At 40.7% G+C, this 18,789-nt stretch overlaps 1 protein-coding gene across 19 annotated transcripts in view; it reads left to right on the top strand.

Moving 5' to 3' along the window:
* Nucleotides 1–10,740, top strand: part of chl1a (cell adhesion molecule L1-like a) — a 48,474-nt gene extending 37,734 nt beyond the window's left edge. For 3 of the 19 annotated variants that reach the window (XM_026153857.2, XM_026153856.2, XM_026153858.2), the window contains 7 exons: nt 1,126–1,164; nt 1,611–1,673; nt 2,123–2,236; nt 2,520–2,681; nt 3,006–3,182; nt 4,156–4,228; nt 9,875–10,740. In XM_026153857.2, coding sequence (XP_026009642.2) covers nt 1,126–1,164; nt 1,611–1,673; nt 2,123–2,236; nt 2,520–2,681; nt 3,006–3,182; nt 4,156–4,228; nt 9,875–10,088 — 842 coding nt within the window. In that variant the 3' untranslated portion in view covers nt 10,089–10,740. Of the gene's footprint in view, nt 1–1,125; nt 1,165–1,610; nt 1,674–2,122; nt 2,237–2,481; nt 2,682–3,005; nt 3,183–4,155; nt 4,229–4,411; nt 4,482–9,874 lie in introns of those variants that run through there. The other 16 variants (XM_026153859.2, XM_026153867.2, XM_080294329.1 and 13 more) reach the window with 14 other exon arrangements.
* The last annotated feature ends 8,049 nt before the right edge of the window (nt 10,741–18,789 follow it).

Here is an 18,789-nt window from a genome sequence, read left to right as displayed (position 1 = left end):
CATTGTTAACAAATGCCTTACCTTTACCCTGTACACATTACTCATCTTCATTTCCCTCCTTTTTAAATTTTTGGGCTCAAGCTGAATCGGGATAAACCCTTTCGATGCCATTCAGCAATCACTGTTATTCTCCTGCTGAGGTGATGTGCGGCTGTCGACTATCCCATCATACATGCCGACACATCACTCATTACCTGACGGCTGATGATGAGGAGTTTGAATTACCCCACAAACACAAGGCGCAGCTTCGTTTTCTTTGTAGCTTAGTTTGAGGTTATATCCTACATTTAATACTTAATTGCTTCACTAAACACATGAAGAGTTTAGCTGGCTATAAATAAAGACAGGTCATTTTAATTGAGGCTGAGCATCTGCATCTGTGTATTCCATATATTTAAAGAAACAGCTCTGAAATAAACAATGCAGCATTTCAGACATAAAAGGGTGAAAAATGTCAAAATTGTTAAATAACCTCAATTAACCAATAACTATATTGCTATAATTATATACTTTGCTGGTATTGTTGCTGGTGCTTTTCACCTCTCCAGATGTTATCCTCTTCTCTGTTCTCCATGGAAACACCTCTGTAGCACATGTTTAGCTTCATCGTATGAAGACCAGCCCTCAATATAAGGGACTAAATTATAACACTGGTTATTACCAAAATAATTTTTTATGTTTGTATGTGCAAGCTCTTTGTTTAAAATGACGAATTAGAGAAACCAGATCAAATTTAGACAAAAAACAGGAATTCAGTCATTTTTAAAAAACGAAAAATATTTGTGTTTTCTTGTTTTTATTTGCTATATATGCACGTATCATCACTAGAATAAGGTTATTAGTAATTTTCCGTAGGTAACTGTCAGAAAAAAAACATAGGTGTCATCTTTTGGTTGCACAGTGCCCTCTAGTGGTGCAGATGTCAACCAGACTTCAAATCCAAACAGCACTTGATGCAGCTACACACACAGAGCTTGTATATGTTTGTGAGAATGCACTTTTGTTCTCCGGTGGCCCTGCAAATGTGTCAGCATGTGTTTGTGTGCCTGGTCTATAAACCTTAAAGCGGGATTTTCATAAACATGTAATCTTCTGCTTCTTCGATTTCTTTTTATCCCTCTGAAGATTTGTCCCAGACTCCAGCTGTGGCCCCTGCTCAGAGCAGTATGTATCACCGCCTGCAGCTGGTGTAGCTAGCCAACATAGAAGTGGTGGTAGAGACAGACGAGGTTGTAGGCGTGTTGGTGTAGCAAGTAGCTTTCCATAGCCTCAGCAAAAACATGTCCTTTATAGTTGTACAAATATAATTTGGGTGAGTCCTGTATACCACTTCGGGAGAGACAGAAAGACATTTCTTTGTGCAAATCATTTGCCGGAAAGTGACAGTTGTGGTTTAAATTTGCAAGTCAGATTTATTGTTGTGCTGCAGTTACAGGGTGTCTACCGCGGTATAAGTTGCGCTGTGCTTGTGCAGTTACTGCCATTAATGCAGTTTTCCCAGTCGCTCTAACAAATTCCGCCTTTATGTAGTCTCGCTTGTTGCACAATATATTAGACTTGACAGCTTTTGTAGAAGGAATCTAACATCTGAGGTTTCTCTTTCATTCCAGGCTACAACTGCTCTCTCTCTGTTCCCAGCTCTATCTCAGGCAATTCTACTCATCCTCCTTTAGGTATATAGCTCACACTCACACATGCGCAGCCAATATTAAGCCTGTGAGCTCGTCTTGATGTACTTGAACTTTCAAGTAACAACAGTATTCGAGGCATGGAGTTGTTTCAATCTGCTCTGATATCTACTCGTGGTGGTGGGGGGTGCGCCACGAAATGCCATCTTTATTTAACGTAGAGGGAAAACTAGATGTCACTCCCGCCCACGATCTATATATCTACCCTTTATGAGCCCAAATCCAACTCCACTCAATTAAGTCTGGGGCCGGGAAATGCCTTTTGAACTGTCTTTTTGAAGGGTTTCTGCTAGACGGATTGTTCTCAAGCTGCAGGGGATCCTATTTGCTTCTGCTAATCCTCTTTTCCTGCCTTCTCTCTCCTTTTCTCTCTGCCTGTCTGTGTTTTCCTTTCCTCCTTATTTACTTCCCCCTATTTCTTCTTTCTTTATCAGTTCCAGCCCTGTTGAACATAAGCTCTTACGTGAGTGACACCTTTGCCAAAATCAGCTGGACTGCCAGAGAAGAGCAGCGGAGCTTGCAGCTTTATGTGGCTTATATGAATAACCGTAAGCTACTTTTCCTGTCCCCGCCTTGCTAAAAATTGATAGGAATTTAAGGTTGTATCATGTTCAGGTACACCTAGGGATGTTTTATATTAACACCTAAAAAATATAGCGTAAGCCTCCTTGGTTGCTTCAATCCCTTCCCTTTAAAAATGAATTCAGATGTGTTTAAGTTATATTTAGTGTAACCATAATACTGGAGAACCATTTATTAGTCGCCAACAGCACATCCTCTTCTGCTAATACAGACTTGCTGCTTGTGCACTTCCTGTGCTTGGCTGTGTAGGTGATGGGAACTGGCGGATTTCAGAGGCTGTAAACGCTTCTCAAAGTTTCCACATAATTGACGGGCTCGAACCGGGGACGGTGTACACTGTGCGCCTCATGGCTAAGAGGCTGCTCGATAACGCTAGTATTTTCGAAGACGTTATCGAGACACGCACCAAAGGTGAGAGAAGCAGAGACTGTCAGCGTCAGTAGATTTTAGTGATAACAACACCAGCATATCATTATCAAACTGACTGAGTGAGTGACTGACTGTGCTGAACGTGTGAATTTATTCATTTCTTTCTTATGAATCCATGCACATTTGCTTTTGTCTTCTTCCTGTCTAACATCTGAGTAAAGAGTCAGTGTGACATCAAACCTGAGCTCATCACATTTTTTTTTTCAATCAAAGATCAAGTTGTTTAAGAGTGCTCGAGTGGTTGGGCCCACCTAATAGAGTCGGTGTGTAAAGCTGGTTCTTGAGCTCTCTTTCACTTGTTTTCAGGTGCTGCAAGTCAGGAGAGCAGCTTTTCAACCCACGGCTGGATGATTGGGACCATGTGCGCTGTGGCACTGCTCACCCTTGTTGTGGTCATTGCCTGCTTTCTGCGGAAAAACAAAGGTGGCAAGTATGCAGGTACGCCATCGCCACAGCGACAAGAAAATCTCGCCATGGAAAAAGGTCAGTTAGTCCTTAGCCAGGGTTGAGTCCCCTAAGTCATTTTGAGCTAAAATTGAAATCCTAAAACTACTACCAATTTATCAGGATGATGCTTTTTTTTATAACTTGGGCCTCAACCCTGAGCTCAAACCTGTTTATGCATGTGGGTCACCTTTGCACAGCAGCTACAAGCTGCAAACAATTGGTGCGGCCGTGTTAGTTGTCTTAGTACCGCTGATTTCATACTTGTCAAGACAGACAAGCGGGAATCAGCTGCCTTTGTTGCACTCCTCTCCACTGCTCACCTGAGGAGACCTTCCGAGCTCTTCCATCTCACTATTGTGCTGCCATGTATCAGAGTCAAATTCAGTCTCACAATGGGCCTGCCTGCAAAGTGTCTGTTCACTCTGTTTCTTTCCTCTGAACCTTTATGCTTCCCCATCTTCTGCCTACTCCACTTCTTTGCCTGCTGTAGCTGTAGACAAAAAGTACTGAATTTTTCATCAGCTCCTTTGGATTCCCCCCTTTTGCCCATCCAGTTCTTTTCAAGGAACCCCTCTTTTAGCTTTCTCAAACGCAACTGGTCTTTTCAAAGTGTTGTTTGCACAAAGAGCTGACATCTAGCACTTTGTGCTAGACACGCAGAAGAGAGGGTTTCCATGTAAAGACTTAATGTAATGTTTACACAGATTTAGCTGTTCTCAGATGCTTTTGGTCGTGACTTCTCAATTTCTAATCTTACAGTGTTGAGATTGCGTATCGCTAAGTGGATCTTTTAAGCTTAGATATGTCCAGTTTTGACATTTCTGCAGTTTCCAGAAATACTGCTGTTTGAGTTATTTTCCCTTTGTAGGATGGTAAAGACAAGATCTTCTAAAATAAATCTGAATCTGGAGACTTATGGATGCACACACGAGTAAAATGTGATTGCATCTTTGTGTGAAAGTGCTGCACTAACAATGGTGCTGAAGTGCCTGTCTTGCCCTCTCTGCAGTGAAAGAAAAGGAAGAGCCCCACTCTGACACGGAGTCACAGAAAATGAATGATGACACCTTCTGTGACTACAGGTGAGCTATACCCCTTTTCTGCACGCTGCAGTACCAAAGATTGATGAGAAATATCTATTTTTTATTATCTCAAAAATCACTATGCTGTAATTAATATGTTGTGCATATGTTAAATGTTTTCTGGCTGAAAAATAATTTTTTTGTCATGTATCACTGTGATGTCTTTCCCTCCCAACCTAAAAGCAAACCACGCATTCATGAGCTTTACCAGGATGAACCTAGAAGCCAGTGCTCTCGTCATTTAATGGGCTAGGTAATCACACGGTGTAGTTAAAAGTAGTGGTTAACACACAGCACAAGCTTTGTTCCCTTTTAGTTGGAATTATGTTCTTTTACTCCTGATGACGTGCATGTGTCTGTTCTGCAAAGTGCTTAAGTCACGTAGTTGCTTTAGGCATCAGTAGGCCATTTGTGTGCTAGTCTGTGTATGCTTTTATATAGACATTAATATTTGGGGGGGGGGGGGGATATTTGTGCACTGCTTGCCTCCTTTTGTGTGTGCGTTTGAGTGTTTTATTGTTTTTTTTTTTTTTAACTTGCTGTCATTCTATGTAACGCAACTTACTGCATATATTTCTTTGAGATAAATGCTGCAAATTTTAGTCAAAAGGTCTAAATATTACAATTATTCCATAGACTTCTAATGTCCATAGTTTTTGCCCTCCCTTATGAAAATTCTCAGGTAAAAAGTTAACAAACACCCTTGACTGCAGCTGGGGCAGGCTGGAGGCATCAACAAACCTCGAAATGCATTTGTTTACTTGGCATTTGCATGGCTTCAAAATCCAACAGAGAAAAGATTTATAGATATGATCAGTCTTTAAAAGATCTTTTTCAGACAACAGCTCTGATACCAGCTATTTAAACTGGTTTTTTTTTTGGTAAATCTAGACAACAATTAAACTGTGATTTCACTGCAGTCTCACACTACTGACATGAGCCTGTGTTACTGACAAAGTTCTCCTTTCAAATACAGTTGTGTTGCGTAAAAAGTTAGACATTTGCAGTCGGCCGCATAGTGAAAGACACGCCATACTGTTAAGACTGGATTCCACTTAGAAACAGGAAGCTCGTTTAGTTTGCAAGTCTTGTTCTCTTTCATGCTTCTTGTTTTTACAAAAGGAAGTTTTAATTTCAGTTTAGCTTTAAGTCTTAGACCCACTAATAGTTCTTCCTGTTTAAAGGGAGTTCTTCCTTCCCACTGTTGCCAAGTGCTTGCTCATATGTATATATAAAATAGTTTAGCAAACTTTAACATGGAAAGATGACTTTAGGGATAATAAAGGATATTGAAACATAACTAGTTCCTGTCTGTAGTGCCTCAGCTTACTTGGGAACTTAATAGATGCAGATTTACTTAAATAATTTTAAGTAGTTTTAAAAAAGAGGAAGCTCCTACTGCACACGCACAGATTCTGGATACACGATAATTGCTGATGGAAAATATACGGTGAAAAACCAGGCCTTTGAGCCCGAGGCAGGCAGCTGTTGTACTTTATAATAGCTGTTGAATTTCCATTGTTTGCATTGTTTAGCTGCTACGGTGATAATTTTGGGGAATCGAGCGAATCCTATTTTGCTTGACAGCATTGCGGCAACTGTGTGACAATGGTGTGTTTGTTTGTGCAGAAAGCACCTAAAATAGCCTCTTCTGCCTGCTTTGATTCTTCTCGTCATCGTATTATTCAGAACATGATTACTCACAATTGTGTGGTTGCTGCCAATTGCGTTCCTGTGCTTCTTGCCAAGACTGTAATTCTGTTAAACAGGAAAGAATGGATTGTCCAGTGTCCATGACCCTGTTTTTGTATTACGGACCACAGTTACTTTGTGGCTCAGATTTGCTTGATGTCGCAATTGTGATAAAAAGTGCCAATGGGAGTGAAAAGTGTTGCAGGAAATCTACTAAATGAACAGATGCAGTCGGTTCGTTTCAGTAATGAAAACAAATTAGCAAGAGACGTGTAAATTAGCAGGTCAAAAATGAGCGGACCTGATGATAGAGCAAGAAATTGACTAAGAAAAAATGCCATCCATGCGTTTCCTGAGAAAGCTGTTCGTTCTGGAGCAAGGGGAAACGCCTGTGGGGTCTCAGAGGCTGTGGCAGCTGTTCTCTTGGTAAATCCAATCGCTCAGTCGGAGTGTTTATCCAGAGTAGGCATCCCTGTTTTGTTTTTTGTTTTTTCGTGCATGCCGTGTGAAGCTGCAGCTATTTATTAAGTCAAATCAAGGAATCTTACTCTCAGCCAGCTGTGGGAACAATCACTTTCTGTAAGATTACAGTTAAAATTACAAGGACATATTCTAACCTGCTCCAGGTCTGAGCATCTAGAGACATTTTTGATACTATCCATCCATTTATTTATTTTTAACCCAGTGCTGTCAAACTCAATTTACAACGTGCGCCACATATGGGACCCACTTATGATAAATGTGTAAATTTACAGAAAACTATGTTACTCCATTTCCACAGCTGGCCTGTAATTATAAAAATTATAAAATATAAAGTTTTCATTAATTCACAGAAAATTCATTATAAAAACGAGTAAAAATTCATTTTACTGTAATAGTAGGAAAACAAGAACGTCCCTGTTATTTCAGTGTTTATCTGTTAGTGTTTGGTGTAAGGGAGCAGTCTTTGTCAGGAAACACTGTAAAACTTAAAACTGTAAAAAATATACTTAAAAGTGCTAAATCTATGCACTCCTTCACATTTTCTAAAGCTCTTTAACATGCTGGATTGGAGACTTTGGTGGGCCGATTCTGGCTCCCGGGCCTTATGTTTAACAGCCCTGGTTCACCTGCTATCCAGTTCATGGGAGACTGGGGCCTTTCTTGGCCATCATAGGGCAAGAGACAAGGTATGCAGTGGACACGTCACCTCTATTACAGGGTCAGTATAAACAGTTGTAAAGGTACCTGGCACATATGCGTTTTTAAAATTTAATTAAATTTCTTTTTTTTTTCCTGGACAGCTGTTCTCCTCCTGATGCTCCACATGAAGTTCTGCTCTGTTGAATCAAAGTAGCAGTATTACTGACGACCACAAATATGTTGGGGCACAGCTCCAAATAATCACGGTGAAGTGGTAGAGGACAGAGCCAAAGCTTTGGCACAGCACTCACAGCTTTGGGCCATCCACCAGTCCTATTTATATGCTCATTCTCATAACTTCTCCCCCTGACTTTCCAAATAAATTAACACTCTTAGCAGCAACTATCGCAGCCAAATCAGCTGCCAGATAAGAAATGGTGCAACGTGCAGTAAACTGCTAGCCACAAACTTTAATAAATCACATTTGTGTGATTCTGTACTCTGAAGATTTTGTATTCTGAAAGAGAAACGCTCACACAGTGAGGGCAAGCAAGAAATAACTGTGTCCACACCCTCTGAGTGACTCATTTCTAGTAGTTTTGCGACTGTATTATGCATTAATTGGCTCAATATAGGTTACATGTATTCATTTAGGGCTGCATGCTTTAAAAAAAAAGAAAAAATGAAGTGGTGGCTACGATTCTGCATAGGTGCTGCAAGACTTCCAGGCATCCTTTTGGTAAAGTACTATTTTCTGCAAGGTTGATGAAATGGTAGAGAAAGTCTCAAGAATGTGCCCAAGTTTTCTTTTTTCTTTTTTTCCACATGTGAAGAACTGGCAAAAAACGGAGAATGCTGTGATATTGAATTTCTTTCTGACAAACTTTATTTCGGAGCTCGCAGGGCAGGAGAAACCCTGGTGTTTGTTTGTGAGCCAGTGCAGATGCTTTGCTGCAACTATCTGTTTAGAATGCTTCTCATGGTTAGTTTCATGAGTCTGTTCTGACTACTGTCCCCCAGAGTGCCCTTAGCCTTACTATGATGTTGTTTTCCTGGCTTTAGAGCTGGATTCAGGGCTCTGTAGTGCCCTTTGAATCTCTAAAGGCAATAGACCACCCACCGGTATGCCACGTGTCTGGGGAGCTGACAAGTGGTAATTATGCTTCAGATGATTTCTCTTTGTAGACAGCCCTCTATTGCTTTGCCCCTCTGTCCACTGCAAGAACAGCAGGTGTCATGGCTGGAGCAGGCCGTTAGCCAAGCGTGTGATGCAATTTTTTCCTCAGCCGGTTTATGTGTTTCTTTTTCTTTTTTTCCCCTTCCTAGCCTGGTGAAAGCTCTCATGTTCTCATACTGCTCATATTTTTATGTGCAATTTGGGAGAAGGCAGCAGATGCAGGGAAGTTATTTCTCCAGACACCTTGAAACTAGAATACAAACAACTTCAGCTTCACGATCGGGAAAAATACACCTTGCACCTGAAGTTTTGCTGCCCCCACTCTACCCAACCCCAAAAAAACCAAGTCAACATAGGTCAACAGGAAGACAAATTTAATTACCTCCCCCCCCCCCCCCCCCCCCCCCCCCCCTTTCCACCTGTAGCTTTTGAGTGAGGGGCTCAAAAGCACTCAGCCCCATTTTATCATGGCATTCAAAGTCACTGTGGGCGGGCTGCAGCGGCGGTGGCATTCCACTGCTCTTAGATAACAGCCACTTATCTGCAGCACTCTAGAGTCGTCAGAGAAAGAAGGTTTGATAAGAGCTGAAATGTGGACCTTATGTGGCTTGCATTGTAAACGGCCTCATGAAAACGGGCAGATAAGATTGGTTATTAAAAAATCCCTGCGAAGGAGAGCCATTTTAAAATCTCAGCTTGAACCGGGTCTCTGTGCTAAAATCCTGCTCAAAATGTTGAGCTTTTGTTTGACACAGGTGTCAACTGCAATATGCCTCAAATGGCGCTATCATGCATGTGCCACCTGAGCAACGCAGACGCTCTGTGTTATGAATACAAAGAGAGAGAGAGCGGGCGCGCGCGTGAGAGAGGGATAGAGGTGTTGCCAAACACTGATCGTTTAGGGAATTTGAAAAGAAAGACAGGGAGGAAAAATATCCTCAGTGCTTTGAGGTGACCCCCACGTCTTGTAGCAAGACACCTGCAAGTTGGCCAGTCGCCCAGCCTTAAATTGGCATCTAATCTCCTCAGCCGGAGTGTGGGCCCATGGGAATACTACGAATGACAGGCTGTTTGTCTGGGATTGCATATGCCCCACCTCCACTCCTCTCTTCCTTCTCCCTTTCTCAGCCTTTACCCTCCACTCCGCCCTCCACCCCAATACACAAATACACACACACACCTCCCTCTCGGCTTCTTTCTCACTGCTCTCTGGCAATTTCCATTGCTGGCTCTAAAGAGATTTGAAATTGCCTTCGGTCCTGAAGCCCTGGCAATTAGCAATTAGTGAAGTGATTGTACCAACCCGTTCCTGCCTCCCTTGTGCTCCCTTTCCTGCTGTGCAGCCGCTGGATCCACCCCTGCCTACTGCCTCTAGTGATGTATTGAAACCATAAGAACTTGCTTCATGAGCCCGTGTTTCTCTTAGCAAGTATTTGGCAGGCTATATGTGCTGATTATTCTCTGTTTGCTGGTGTTTGTGTGTGTAGCTTTTAATTTCGTGTGAAATACATAGTGTGCAGTGTGCTCGTGTCAAAGACGGCCTCTTAAGGCGACATGTTTTGCGCTCAAAACTGTTTGATGTGCTATACCACGAGTTTATTTTACCCACTGCACCGCTGACCTCAGCCATCCTTCTCTGTTCTTCTTAATGACAGCGACAGCGATGAAAAGCCACTGAAGGGCGGTAGCCTGTGTTCCCTGAAAGGAGATGATGCAACTGGGGACAGTGTCAGCAGATACACCCTAGGCGACTATGCAGACGGTGGAAGAGAGTTCAATGAGGACGGCTCATTTATTGGGGAGTACTCTGGACACAGGCATAGAGGCTCTGTTAGCGAGCCCAACGGACCCAGTCTTGTGAACGTATAAAAGCCGAGCTCCAACTGAACTGACTTCTACTTGAGATCCTTTCAGGATACTTTTTCATTCAGATTCCCAACATTCAGTAAAGCTCAAACACCCAAATAAGGGAACTGACTCAAGCAAAAAAAAAAAAAGCGGGTAGAAGTTTTGCCCACAGCCTTTAATGGTAAGAAAAAAGGGGGGAAAGTGTGTTTTTGTACATCCTGTATGTAAGATTTTAAAGTTTGATAATTTTATTAATGATGAAGTGTTTTTAACCTTTCAGCCACAGTTTTACATCTACATTGTTAATTTTTTTTTGTTTTTTACTGTAACAAAGGCATAAGATAAATCACTTTCCACAGAGTAAGTGTGCATTTAAACGTCAAAACATTTTTTTACACAGCAGATGAAACTAACACATACAGTAGATATGCTTATGTGTTTGCAGCATGTTTACATATTCATGCCGTATAGTTCAACGCAGGGTGTCATATTTATTGAAGACAGAATCACTCTTATGATTACAATACTGTTCTTTTACTGTACAGTTTGGTTGTTAATATGCAAATGTCAAAGTTGATCATTTGTAATTTTTTTATAATCAAAATGTTGATGTTCTTTTTGTGTCAATATATCAAACGTGTGCTTTCTTGCTTTTACATATCAAACAGACAAATGTTTCAGCAGCATTTATTAGTTTTTAGAAAGACAGATGAGTTATCTTCTTGCATTTGCAGTGGAGTGCAATCATGAAAAAAAAAAAAAGGTTTCACCTCAAGCCCTCAGCACTCACAACAATTTGTCATAAACCTATTTGTAATTTTTTGGGACTTTTTCAGTTATGTGCCTTAAATATCCAGGATATAACAGGATGAATCACTCTACATCCTCGAAGAATTACCGGGAAGCAAGACTTTTTTTTTCCTGTCAAATTCTTAATGTCGGGTACGTTCTCTTCTTTTTCCACTTGGTGACTCATCAGCATCAGTTCATTTTTGGCAACTTAGAAAAAATCCCGTTGAAGTTGAAGAGAGATGTCCTCTCATTGGACGAGGGATGGAAATACATGATGGAAACCCATTCTTTGTGAAATTTCGTTCACAAAGCAACACTGAAAAATGATACACTCACGGCTGAATTAAGCTCGACTTTATGAAAGGTCAAACACACTCTAAATCCCCACAATATTTTTCCCATTATCTCTGCAGTACGTGCTGCAAATCGCCACATGCATAATGCATGTTGCTAAAATATTCATTAGGAATATAACTCAAAGTTGAAATTTGACCTATTCGATAAGCAGAACTAAGAAAACTGGGATACAGCAGTGCTAAAGGTTTCTTTGGTTAGATGCTCGTTTTTAGGTGCAAGATTAACCTTTGAACCCTCTTAAGGTACAAAGACCATTTGAAAACTAAAGGAGATCCTTGTGGAAAGCATATCACTTACATACCTATACTTATAGAACTGCAACTATTTCAAATATATTAAAGACAAACATTTGCACACGTACTAAAGAACATGAGAAAAGAACAGTGGATAATAAAGAGAGCCTTAGACTTAAAAACAACACAAGTTGTGAAATATAGTCAACTTTTTAGTCAATCTCTTTCCCATTACTGTACCAGGTCCCAAGGCTCCAATTATCTGAACCAAAGCGATACTTGCACTTCCCTTCAAGTTCTGAGGGGAAAATGTTGCACCTTTGATGAGGCAGAAATTCCAACTAACGAAGACGGGAGATGATCGACTAATCTGTCATTTGGTGGGAGCCTCTTTAAATCACTCAGCCCAGCTACCCCTCTGCTTCACTCTGTTATTTTTGAGCTGTTCAAAAAAAAAAAAAAAAAAAAAAACAGCCAACAGCTTTCTTCTGTATTTACCATATTTGTTTGTTTCAAAATCAAAAAATAAGTAACTAAAAAAAAAATCAACAGCTTCAAATGTGAGTTTAAAATTCACAAGACAGCGAGATGGGTAGTAGTTACACATTTTTGTAAGTCACGATCTGAGCATTTAGTAAACTTTTCTATTATTATTATTTTGGAGCAGCGTTCCACTTGGCTTGTTCCATATCTCTGAAATACACCTGATGCCCTTATCTTTCCTTTTGAATGCACAGGTTCCATGCAGCTATATAGCCTGTCCACAGCCTTGTGATTTTAAAGAGGCATTCATGTTGTAATCAAACCAGACTTGGGATAGTGGAGTTGAAAAGCACTCTATGCTCATGGCAAGATAAAGGTCATTTAAAGAGATAATCCCAGTATTGTCAGGGATTACGCCCTCATCCGTTTTAAAATTGCTTTCTCAGTGAAACGTTAAAGCCTCTAAACAACAACAGAAGATTATTCTAGTCAAAGCTCTTCCGAGTGTCACACAGCCAGCTTTTTTTCCCTTTTTTTGGGCTTTACTAAATCTATTTTGAGGACCTATAAGTGACCCTTGCAAATAAAGTTATGTTAGCTCTGTTTTGGAACGATTACAGGTCAGGCCGTTAGTATCATTCAAATCCTCGTTCAAAGGACTGCCAGTACTTGTTGTAAAGCATTTTGCTGTTGTTATCACTGGAGAGTGCAGCACACTCACACACAAACTTATAGATCACAACCCGAAGCAGATCACTCCCTTTCAGTCGATTTGACTGGAGTTGATATTTAGGCCAAGTGCCTTGGAAACTGCCTGGTGGGAGGAAATTGATAGTATGCTCATGCATGCTGTGTGTTTGCCTCGGCATGGTACCAACTTTAAACCGACTGACGCTGCAAGGACAGGATGCTGTGCGAAGTCGTTTTCTCGGGGTGCCACATATTGCAGTTATGCTACAAAAACCAAGTGAAAAAGAATGATCTCATCAATATTGAACGCTGTGTGGTTCATGGAAAGGGCAGTAGTGACAGTTGTTTCTGAAGATGCTCTTAAGGAAGATCTTTTTTGTTTTGAAGGAATGCACTTAAAGCTTTTTCCATGGGATCAATATCAGGAGTTAACTCAGCATTAGATCCAGTCGGACCTATTTAAAGCAACACATAAAAGTTTGCATGTTCAATCTGTGAGAGGTTTGCTTGAGAAAATGGTTAAAAGTAAAGAAAGGTGGGCGAGCGTTGAAGGTTCCTTGGCAACATTACTTTCACTCAAGCATCTTTCAGCAACAGTGCAGGGGGAGAAAAGTAGCTAAGATAGGCAGCTCATGACAAATGACAGCGTAATATTTTCTGTAATGGCCTTCCCCAGGTCGGAATTTTTTTTTAAGGAGGATGTGGGATGCTTACTGTTTTACCAAAATCCAATGCAAACTAACAGGAGACAAAAAGAACAGCTGTGGAGCAAGTCATCGTTTCGACACGCTTTCAAGAAACTAATGGGAATAGTTGAAGATGCATTTTGTCTGTCTCTCTCTCAGTCTTTCATTAAGTTTCCTAACGCATACCTTCTATTGATTTCACTTTTGAAAGAACGAAAATAAATCAAATCTAAATGCATCGATATCTCAAACAAGATCTGTCACAGTCGCACCCAGAACTCTCGTCTAATTTAGCTTTTCCTCCCCTGCCTCTCATTCTTTTGTCGTCTCAACATGGTGCAAGACTCACCTGGCAAAATTTAATTTGTCTCACCAGAATTCAAATAGAATGGGATGATTCTGCATACAGAGAATCCATTTAGAGGGCTATTATTTCCCCAGTAAACTGCTTTAGATGCAAGCCCAGACACTCTCAAATGCCAGCCAGCAATTGACTAGATGGTTGTGTGTGGTTTTGTGTGTGTGTGTGTGTGTGTGTGTGTGTGTGTGTGTGTGTGTGTGTGTGTGTGTGAGAGAGAGAGAGAGAGAGAGAGAGAGAGAGAGAGAGGATGAGAAGAGCAGGAGGAAGCAGAGACACTCAGCCTTGGCACAAACTAATGAGACATGCATTAGTAATATGATTACAAAGTCAGCCTGGCTATGTCACTGACCAGGGGGGCGCTTTGGCGGAGACATCTGCACAGGTCATAGTGGACATTGAGATATTCATTTGCGGTGCGTCCGCATCACTGTGAGCGACAGCGAAGTGGCAGTGGGTGGAGATGCAGAAAATGATGCTCACGCTGGCTGTCGTTTAGATAATGAAAACACATTAAAAAAAACAACGAAGCATGACGAAGCGGAATTTGAAATTAAAGAACGCGGCCCCGGTCATTTTAGGTCAACATGTCCTGAGTTTGATCCAGAGAAGGATTTCATCTTGATTACTGCTGGAGTATTAGATAAGAGACTTCTAAGTGCTGTGTGGGTGGAGAATAATTCTCACCTTTCTTGCTTAGCTCAGGGCTGTCAAGGCAACAACTTGGCATCAAAGACAATCCGTACACAATAGCCTGCTGGAACCATGTGACACAGCCACGTCACATGGTTGAAGCATGTGTTGTCCAGCTAAGCCAAGCCGTTAACTAGCACAGGTAAAACAAACGTGTCTTTTTTAAAAATTTGTTCTTGTTTGAATGTTGATGTTTTTGGTGTTATATTTAGGACGCCAGCAGCTTGTTAATAATCATTCAGTTGGAGAGCGTCCCTCTTTTCTTTGCTTTGCAGGCAGTAATCACACTCTGGTATTATACAAGCAACACTGCGAAAAGACAAATTGAGTCTGAAGCTTTGCCCTTACATTCATTTTTTTAAAATTAATGCTCAAAAAGGCAGGTGGCAGCGAGAGAAAAATTGAGTGGATGCAGCGAGTGCATCTGTTGCACTTTACAAAGCAGTTAAATGAGTTATTTCCATTTGCTGACATTTGTTAATAAGAAAGTGATGAGCAGTTGTGGATATGAAGCGAAAGCCAGAGATACTTCACTTTTTATTTTTCCAAAGCAACCCTTTTTTTTTTTTCCTGAGAATTTGCTCCTGTGGTGTATTTGTTGTGGAACACCACTCCTGAATTATTCATGATGCCTTCATTAAAACACTTCTATTTGCATAACACACCGGGGCCGCGTAAGATGCATTAGGGCTTTTGATCCTGTTGTACATGTCAAGTAATTTAACTGGACCACTAACATGGAAGTCTTTAAATGTCTCAAAAAAGAAAAGGAAAAAGAAAAAAGCAATCTCATAATAAACGTTATTGGGCTTAAAGTTTGAACGATGAGATGTAAGTGGGTCAGTGAAGATCCCTGTGGTGTAATAACTATGATAAAGAAGTGATGAGTCGTGGGGACATGGACATGATGGAGGCAGTGACTGTTGTCTGGCAAATGTGTTTTTCCAGATGTGTTGCTAATGACTGTGCAAATTTTCCTCAATCCCATGTCGACCTGACCTGACTGCCACCTACCCATCACATTTTAAGTCTGCTGCTTGCATTTGGTCTCTGGTTGCGACAATAAATCTAATGAGCACAGACTGAATTGTGGAAAGATGCACGAAAGACAGGTGTAAGTACTTTTCTTTGAGCCCAAAACACAGTTACAGATGAACTTCATTAATACTGTGTCTAACTGGGGAAATGTTTCTGTGGGTGCATTAGGTTCGCCTTGCTAATTTAAAGTAATGTCACATATTGTACTTGAAAACAAGCTTTAGCAACAGTGCTAAAACAACTTGCTGATGGTGGAGGAAAATTAAAAGAAAATCCTGAATAAATGAGTGAAGAAACAATAATTGCAGGTTCTGCCACACAGGTGCACGCCACGGTACAATTAAACAGTTAACATCAAATCACGCTCTGTGGCAGGAATTAAATTGTGGCAAGGGGGAAAAGCTCTTTAGTGACTTTGGAAGAGGATACATTGTTGTGGCGCAGATGGCAGGAGCTTCAGCCACAAACACCGCTCAGCTGGCTTGTATTTCAGCATGAATAGTGATTAAAGTGACATGTTGAGCATACTGTCAGCAAGAACATTTGTTAACGTTTACTTCAACATAATGACAATAGCTTATATAGAGTATTTTTCCAAAAGTGCACAGATACGAATTTGAGTGATATCCCATTCTTAATCCACAGGATTTAAGAGGATGTCAGCGAACCCTTTGCAGCTATAACAGTTTTAATTTCAGTTTCTTTTGGGGAGGCTTTCTACAAGGGTTAGGGATTTGTTCATGGGAATTTTTTACTATTCTTCCAGAAGGGCATTTATGAGATCAGAGACTGATGCTGGATAAGGATGCCTGACTTAGTCTTCCCACATCCCGCAGGTCTTCTATTGAGTTGAGGTGAGGACTCTGTGTAGACCAGTCAAGTTCTTCCACACCAAACTCGCTCATTCATGTCTTTTTGGATTTGGCTTTGTGCGTGATTTGTCACTACAAAGAACTCGTCTCCACTGCTCTAGAGTTGAGTGACCACTGCATCCGACACTTAGCATTGCGCTTGGTGTTGTAAGGCTTGGATGCATCTGCTTGACCATGGGAACCCATTCCATGAAGATCTCTACTCACTGTTCGTAGGCTAATCTGAGGGACACACTAACAGTCGATTGAGGAATATTTCAACGCGACTGATGGCAAGTGATTGGAACATCTGGGTGGATGAATTAATACTTTTGGCGATATGGAGTATATAATATATGAGTCAAGCTTCACCCTGTTCTTGACAAGTGGATGCGTGGATTTGTAACGTACACCAACAGCATAGCAAATGAATACTTGATTTCTTTAGTGATAGGAGCTGCAAGCTCGGTAATTTGCTAGCATGTTTAGGTCCACTTTCTTCCAGGAAGCGAAAGGTCACTAATCAGCACTAATCAAGTTGTTATGGTGCTCTGTGAGGAAACATTTTTATCCTTGCGAAGGTGGTGTGTTCCAGGCATATGAAAATGATGTGAATCACATGCTATGATCTTCACAATTACACTTTCAATCCAACACTTTTATTAGCACTATTATGAATAAAATGCCAAATTATCTTTAGAAATAGTGGATTTTATCCCTTACAGAGAGATTTGTATAGTAAATGCCAAAGAACACTGTAGTTCTTCTGGTATATCATGGTGACCTAAAACCTTACTGCACTGCTTTATGTTACATTCTCCTTTAATTTGTCTTTAGTACATAGCGTGCTAACAATGGCTGTTCCTTCTGCTCAGACCTAAATTTATTTTCCATGTTTTCAAAATAGTGAGATACTTCCATATAGGCAAATCTGAAGAGTCATAGAAGTTAAATAAAATATGCATGCATACACGCAGTGAAAGCCGACTTCTGCACAATGGCCCCATTCATTGTTATTGCTCCTTTCAAACACACACCGATAATGAGCTTTTGTGCTCTGCCTGAAGTAACAAAAATAATTAACACATCACTGTGCTGCCCCAAAAATCAGGACAGACATATGAACAAATTCACACATAATAATAAATAAGGTTTTCATTAAGTAAAATATTTAGAACCATATACTTCCATCTAAGATCTGATCTAATAGGAAAACAACATCTAAAAGGCCCAATGCTCAAATGAATAAAAAACATTATCTTGTTTTTATTTATTAATAGCTGATACTGTGTTCATATTAGTTATTTCTAATCTGCTGAGTTTGAGCTTTTTGTGTGTGGGTAGCAGATGTAGGGCGAGAGGTGGGGTACACCCTGGACAGTTACCAGTCCGCTGCAAAGCTAACACAGAGAGACAGAGAACTATTCAATTGTGGATTCGACCTATCCATTCATGTTACATGTGTATTAAAGTTACATCCCAGGGGTAATGCCCAATATACATGTGTGATTTCCATTTCACCCTCCCAGTTGTGCTGCTCTTTAATATCTCAATTCACTGTGAAACTGAGAAACATCACAATGAATGAAAATGGCAAATAAAACTGGTGCAAAAGGCATCATTTGGCCAGACATAATCACACAATCGACTCCAAATCCTGCTGGAGCACGAACAGAAAAGGCTGCATGTTCGGTTCCTTCAATTCCCTTCAACACAGGCTGATTACTGTAATGGTTCTGTACAGCACTACACCATGAAACTACTTGATCCTTTTGCATGCTATGTTTACCACTGAGAATTCAACCGCATGCCCGTACACACACAGTCACATACTGGTGCAATGAGCACAGATGGGTACTATGTGTTTACTGGGTTTTCTATTCTTTTTAATGTGTTTTTCATTATTACAACATTTATTATAATGATGTGATCTCCCTTGAAGGCACCTTTCAAACACTTCTAGGATACAAGCTCAGTGGTACTAGATGTTATTGCTTTGACAAACTTGCGCCTTCTGTTTACCTTGCTTCTTGCGGATAATTTGTAATGTTTTGGATGTAACAGAGCTCGAAATGACAGCAGCATGCATCTTCAGAATGGGAATTAGAGCAAACCATCCAGAAAAAGATTTATTGTTTAGCAAAACACTTTTTGATGTGGAGGACATAAGCCAGGTGTCAGTATGCTCTGGTATACTTACAGATCATGTATTTGATACTGATAATATTTTATGGTAATCACTGATAGATTGTGGGAACATAAAGGGAAACACTAGGCAGAAGAATGGCATTTTGGTGAACTGAAAAAGACTAGAGGAAGGTACACAGCCTGAATACTCATCTGGGAGAGAAGGGTAATCAGGAACAGGTGAACTCAATCAGACATTAATGAGGGCTGGAAAAAGAACAAAAGGAGGAAAGGAAAACACAAGCCACACAAGAAAAGACTCTTCAGGAAGTAATGGATAGATATGGAGCACAGAGCCATACCCAGACAACAGAGGAAGGCACAGAAAACAGAAAGCACAGAGTGAAACATAAA

This window comes from Astatotilapia calliptera, chromosome 20 (genome assembly GCF_964374335.1).
Source record: "Astatotilapia calliptera chromosome 20, fAstCal68.1, whole genome shotgun sequence".
Taxonomy (NCBI): Eukaryota; Metazoa; Chordata; class Actinopteri; order Cichliformes; family Cichlidae; genus Astatotilapia; species Astatotilapia calliptera.
Note: the sequence above shows the minus strand (reverse complement) of the source record. Positions and strands in the feature narration are given on the sequence as shown.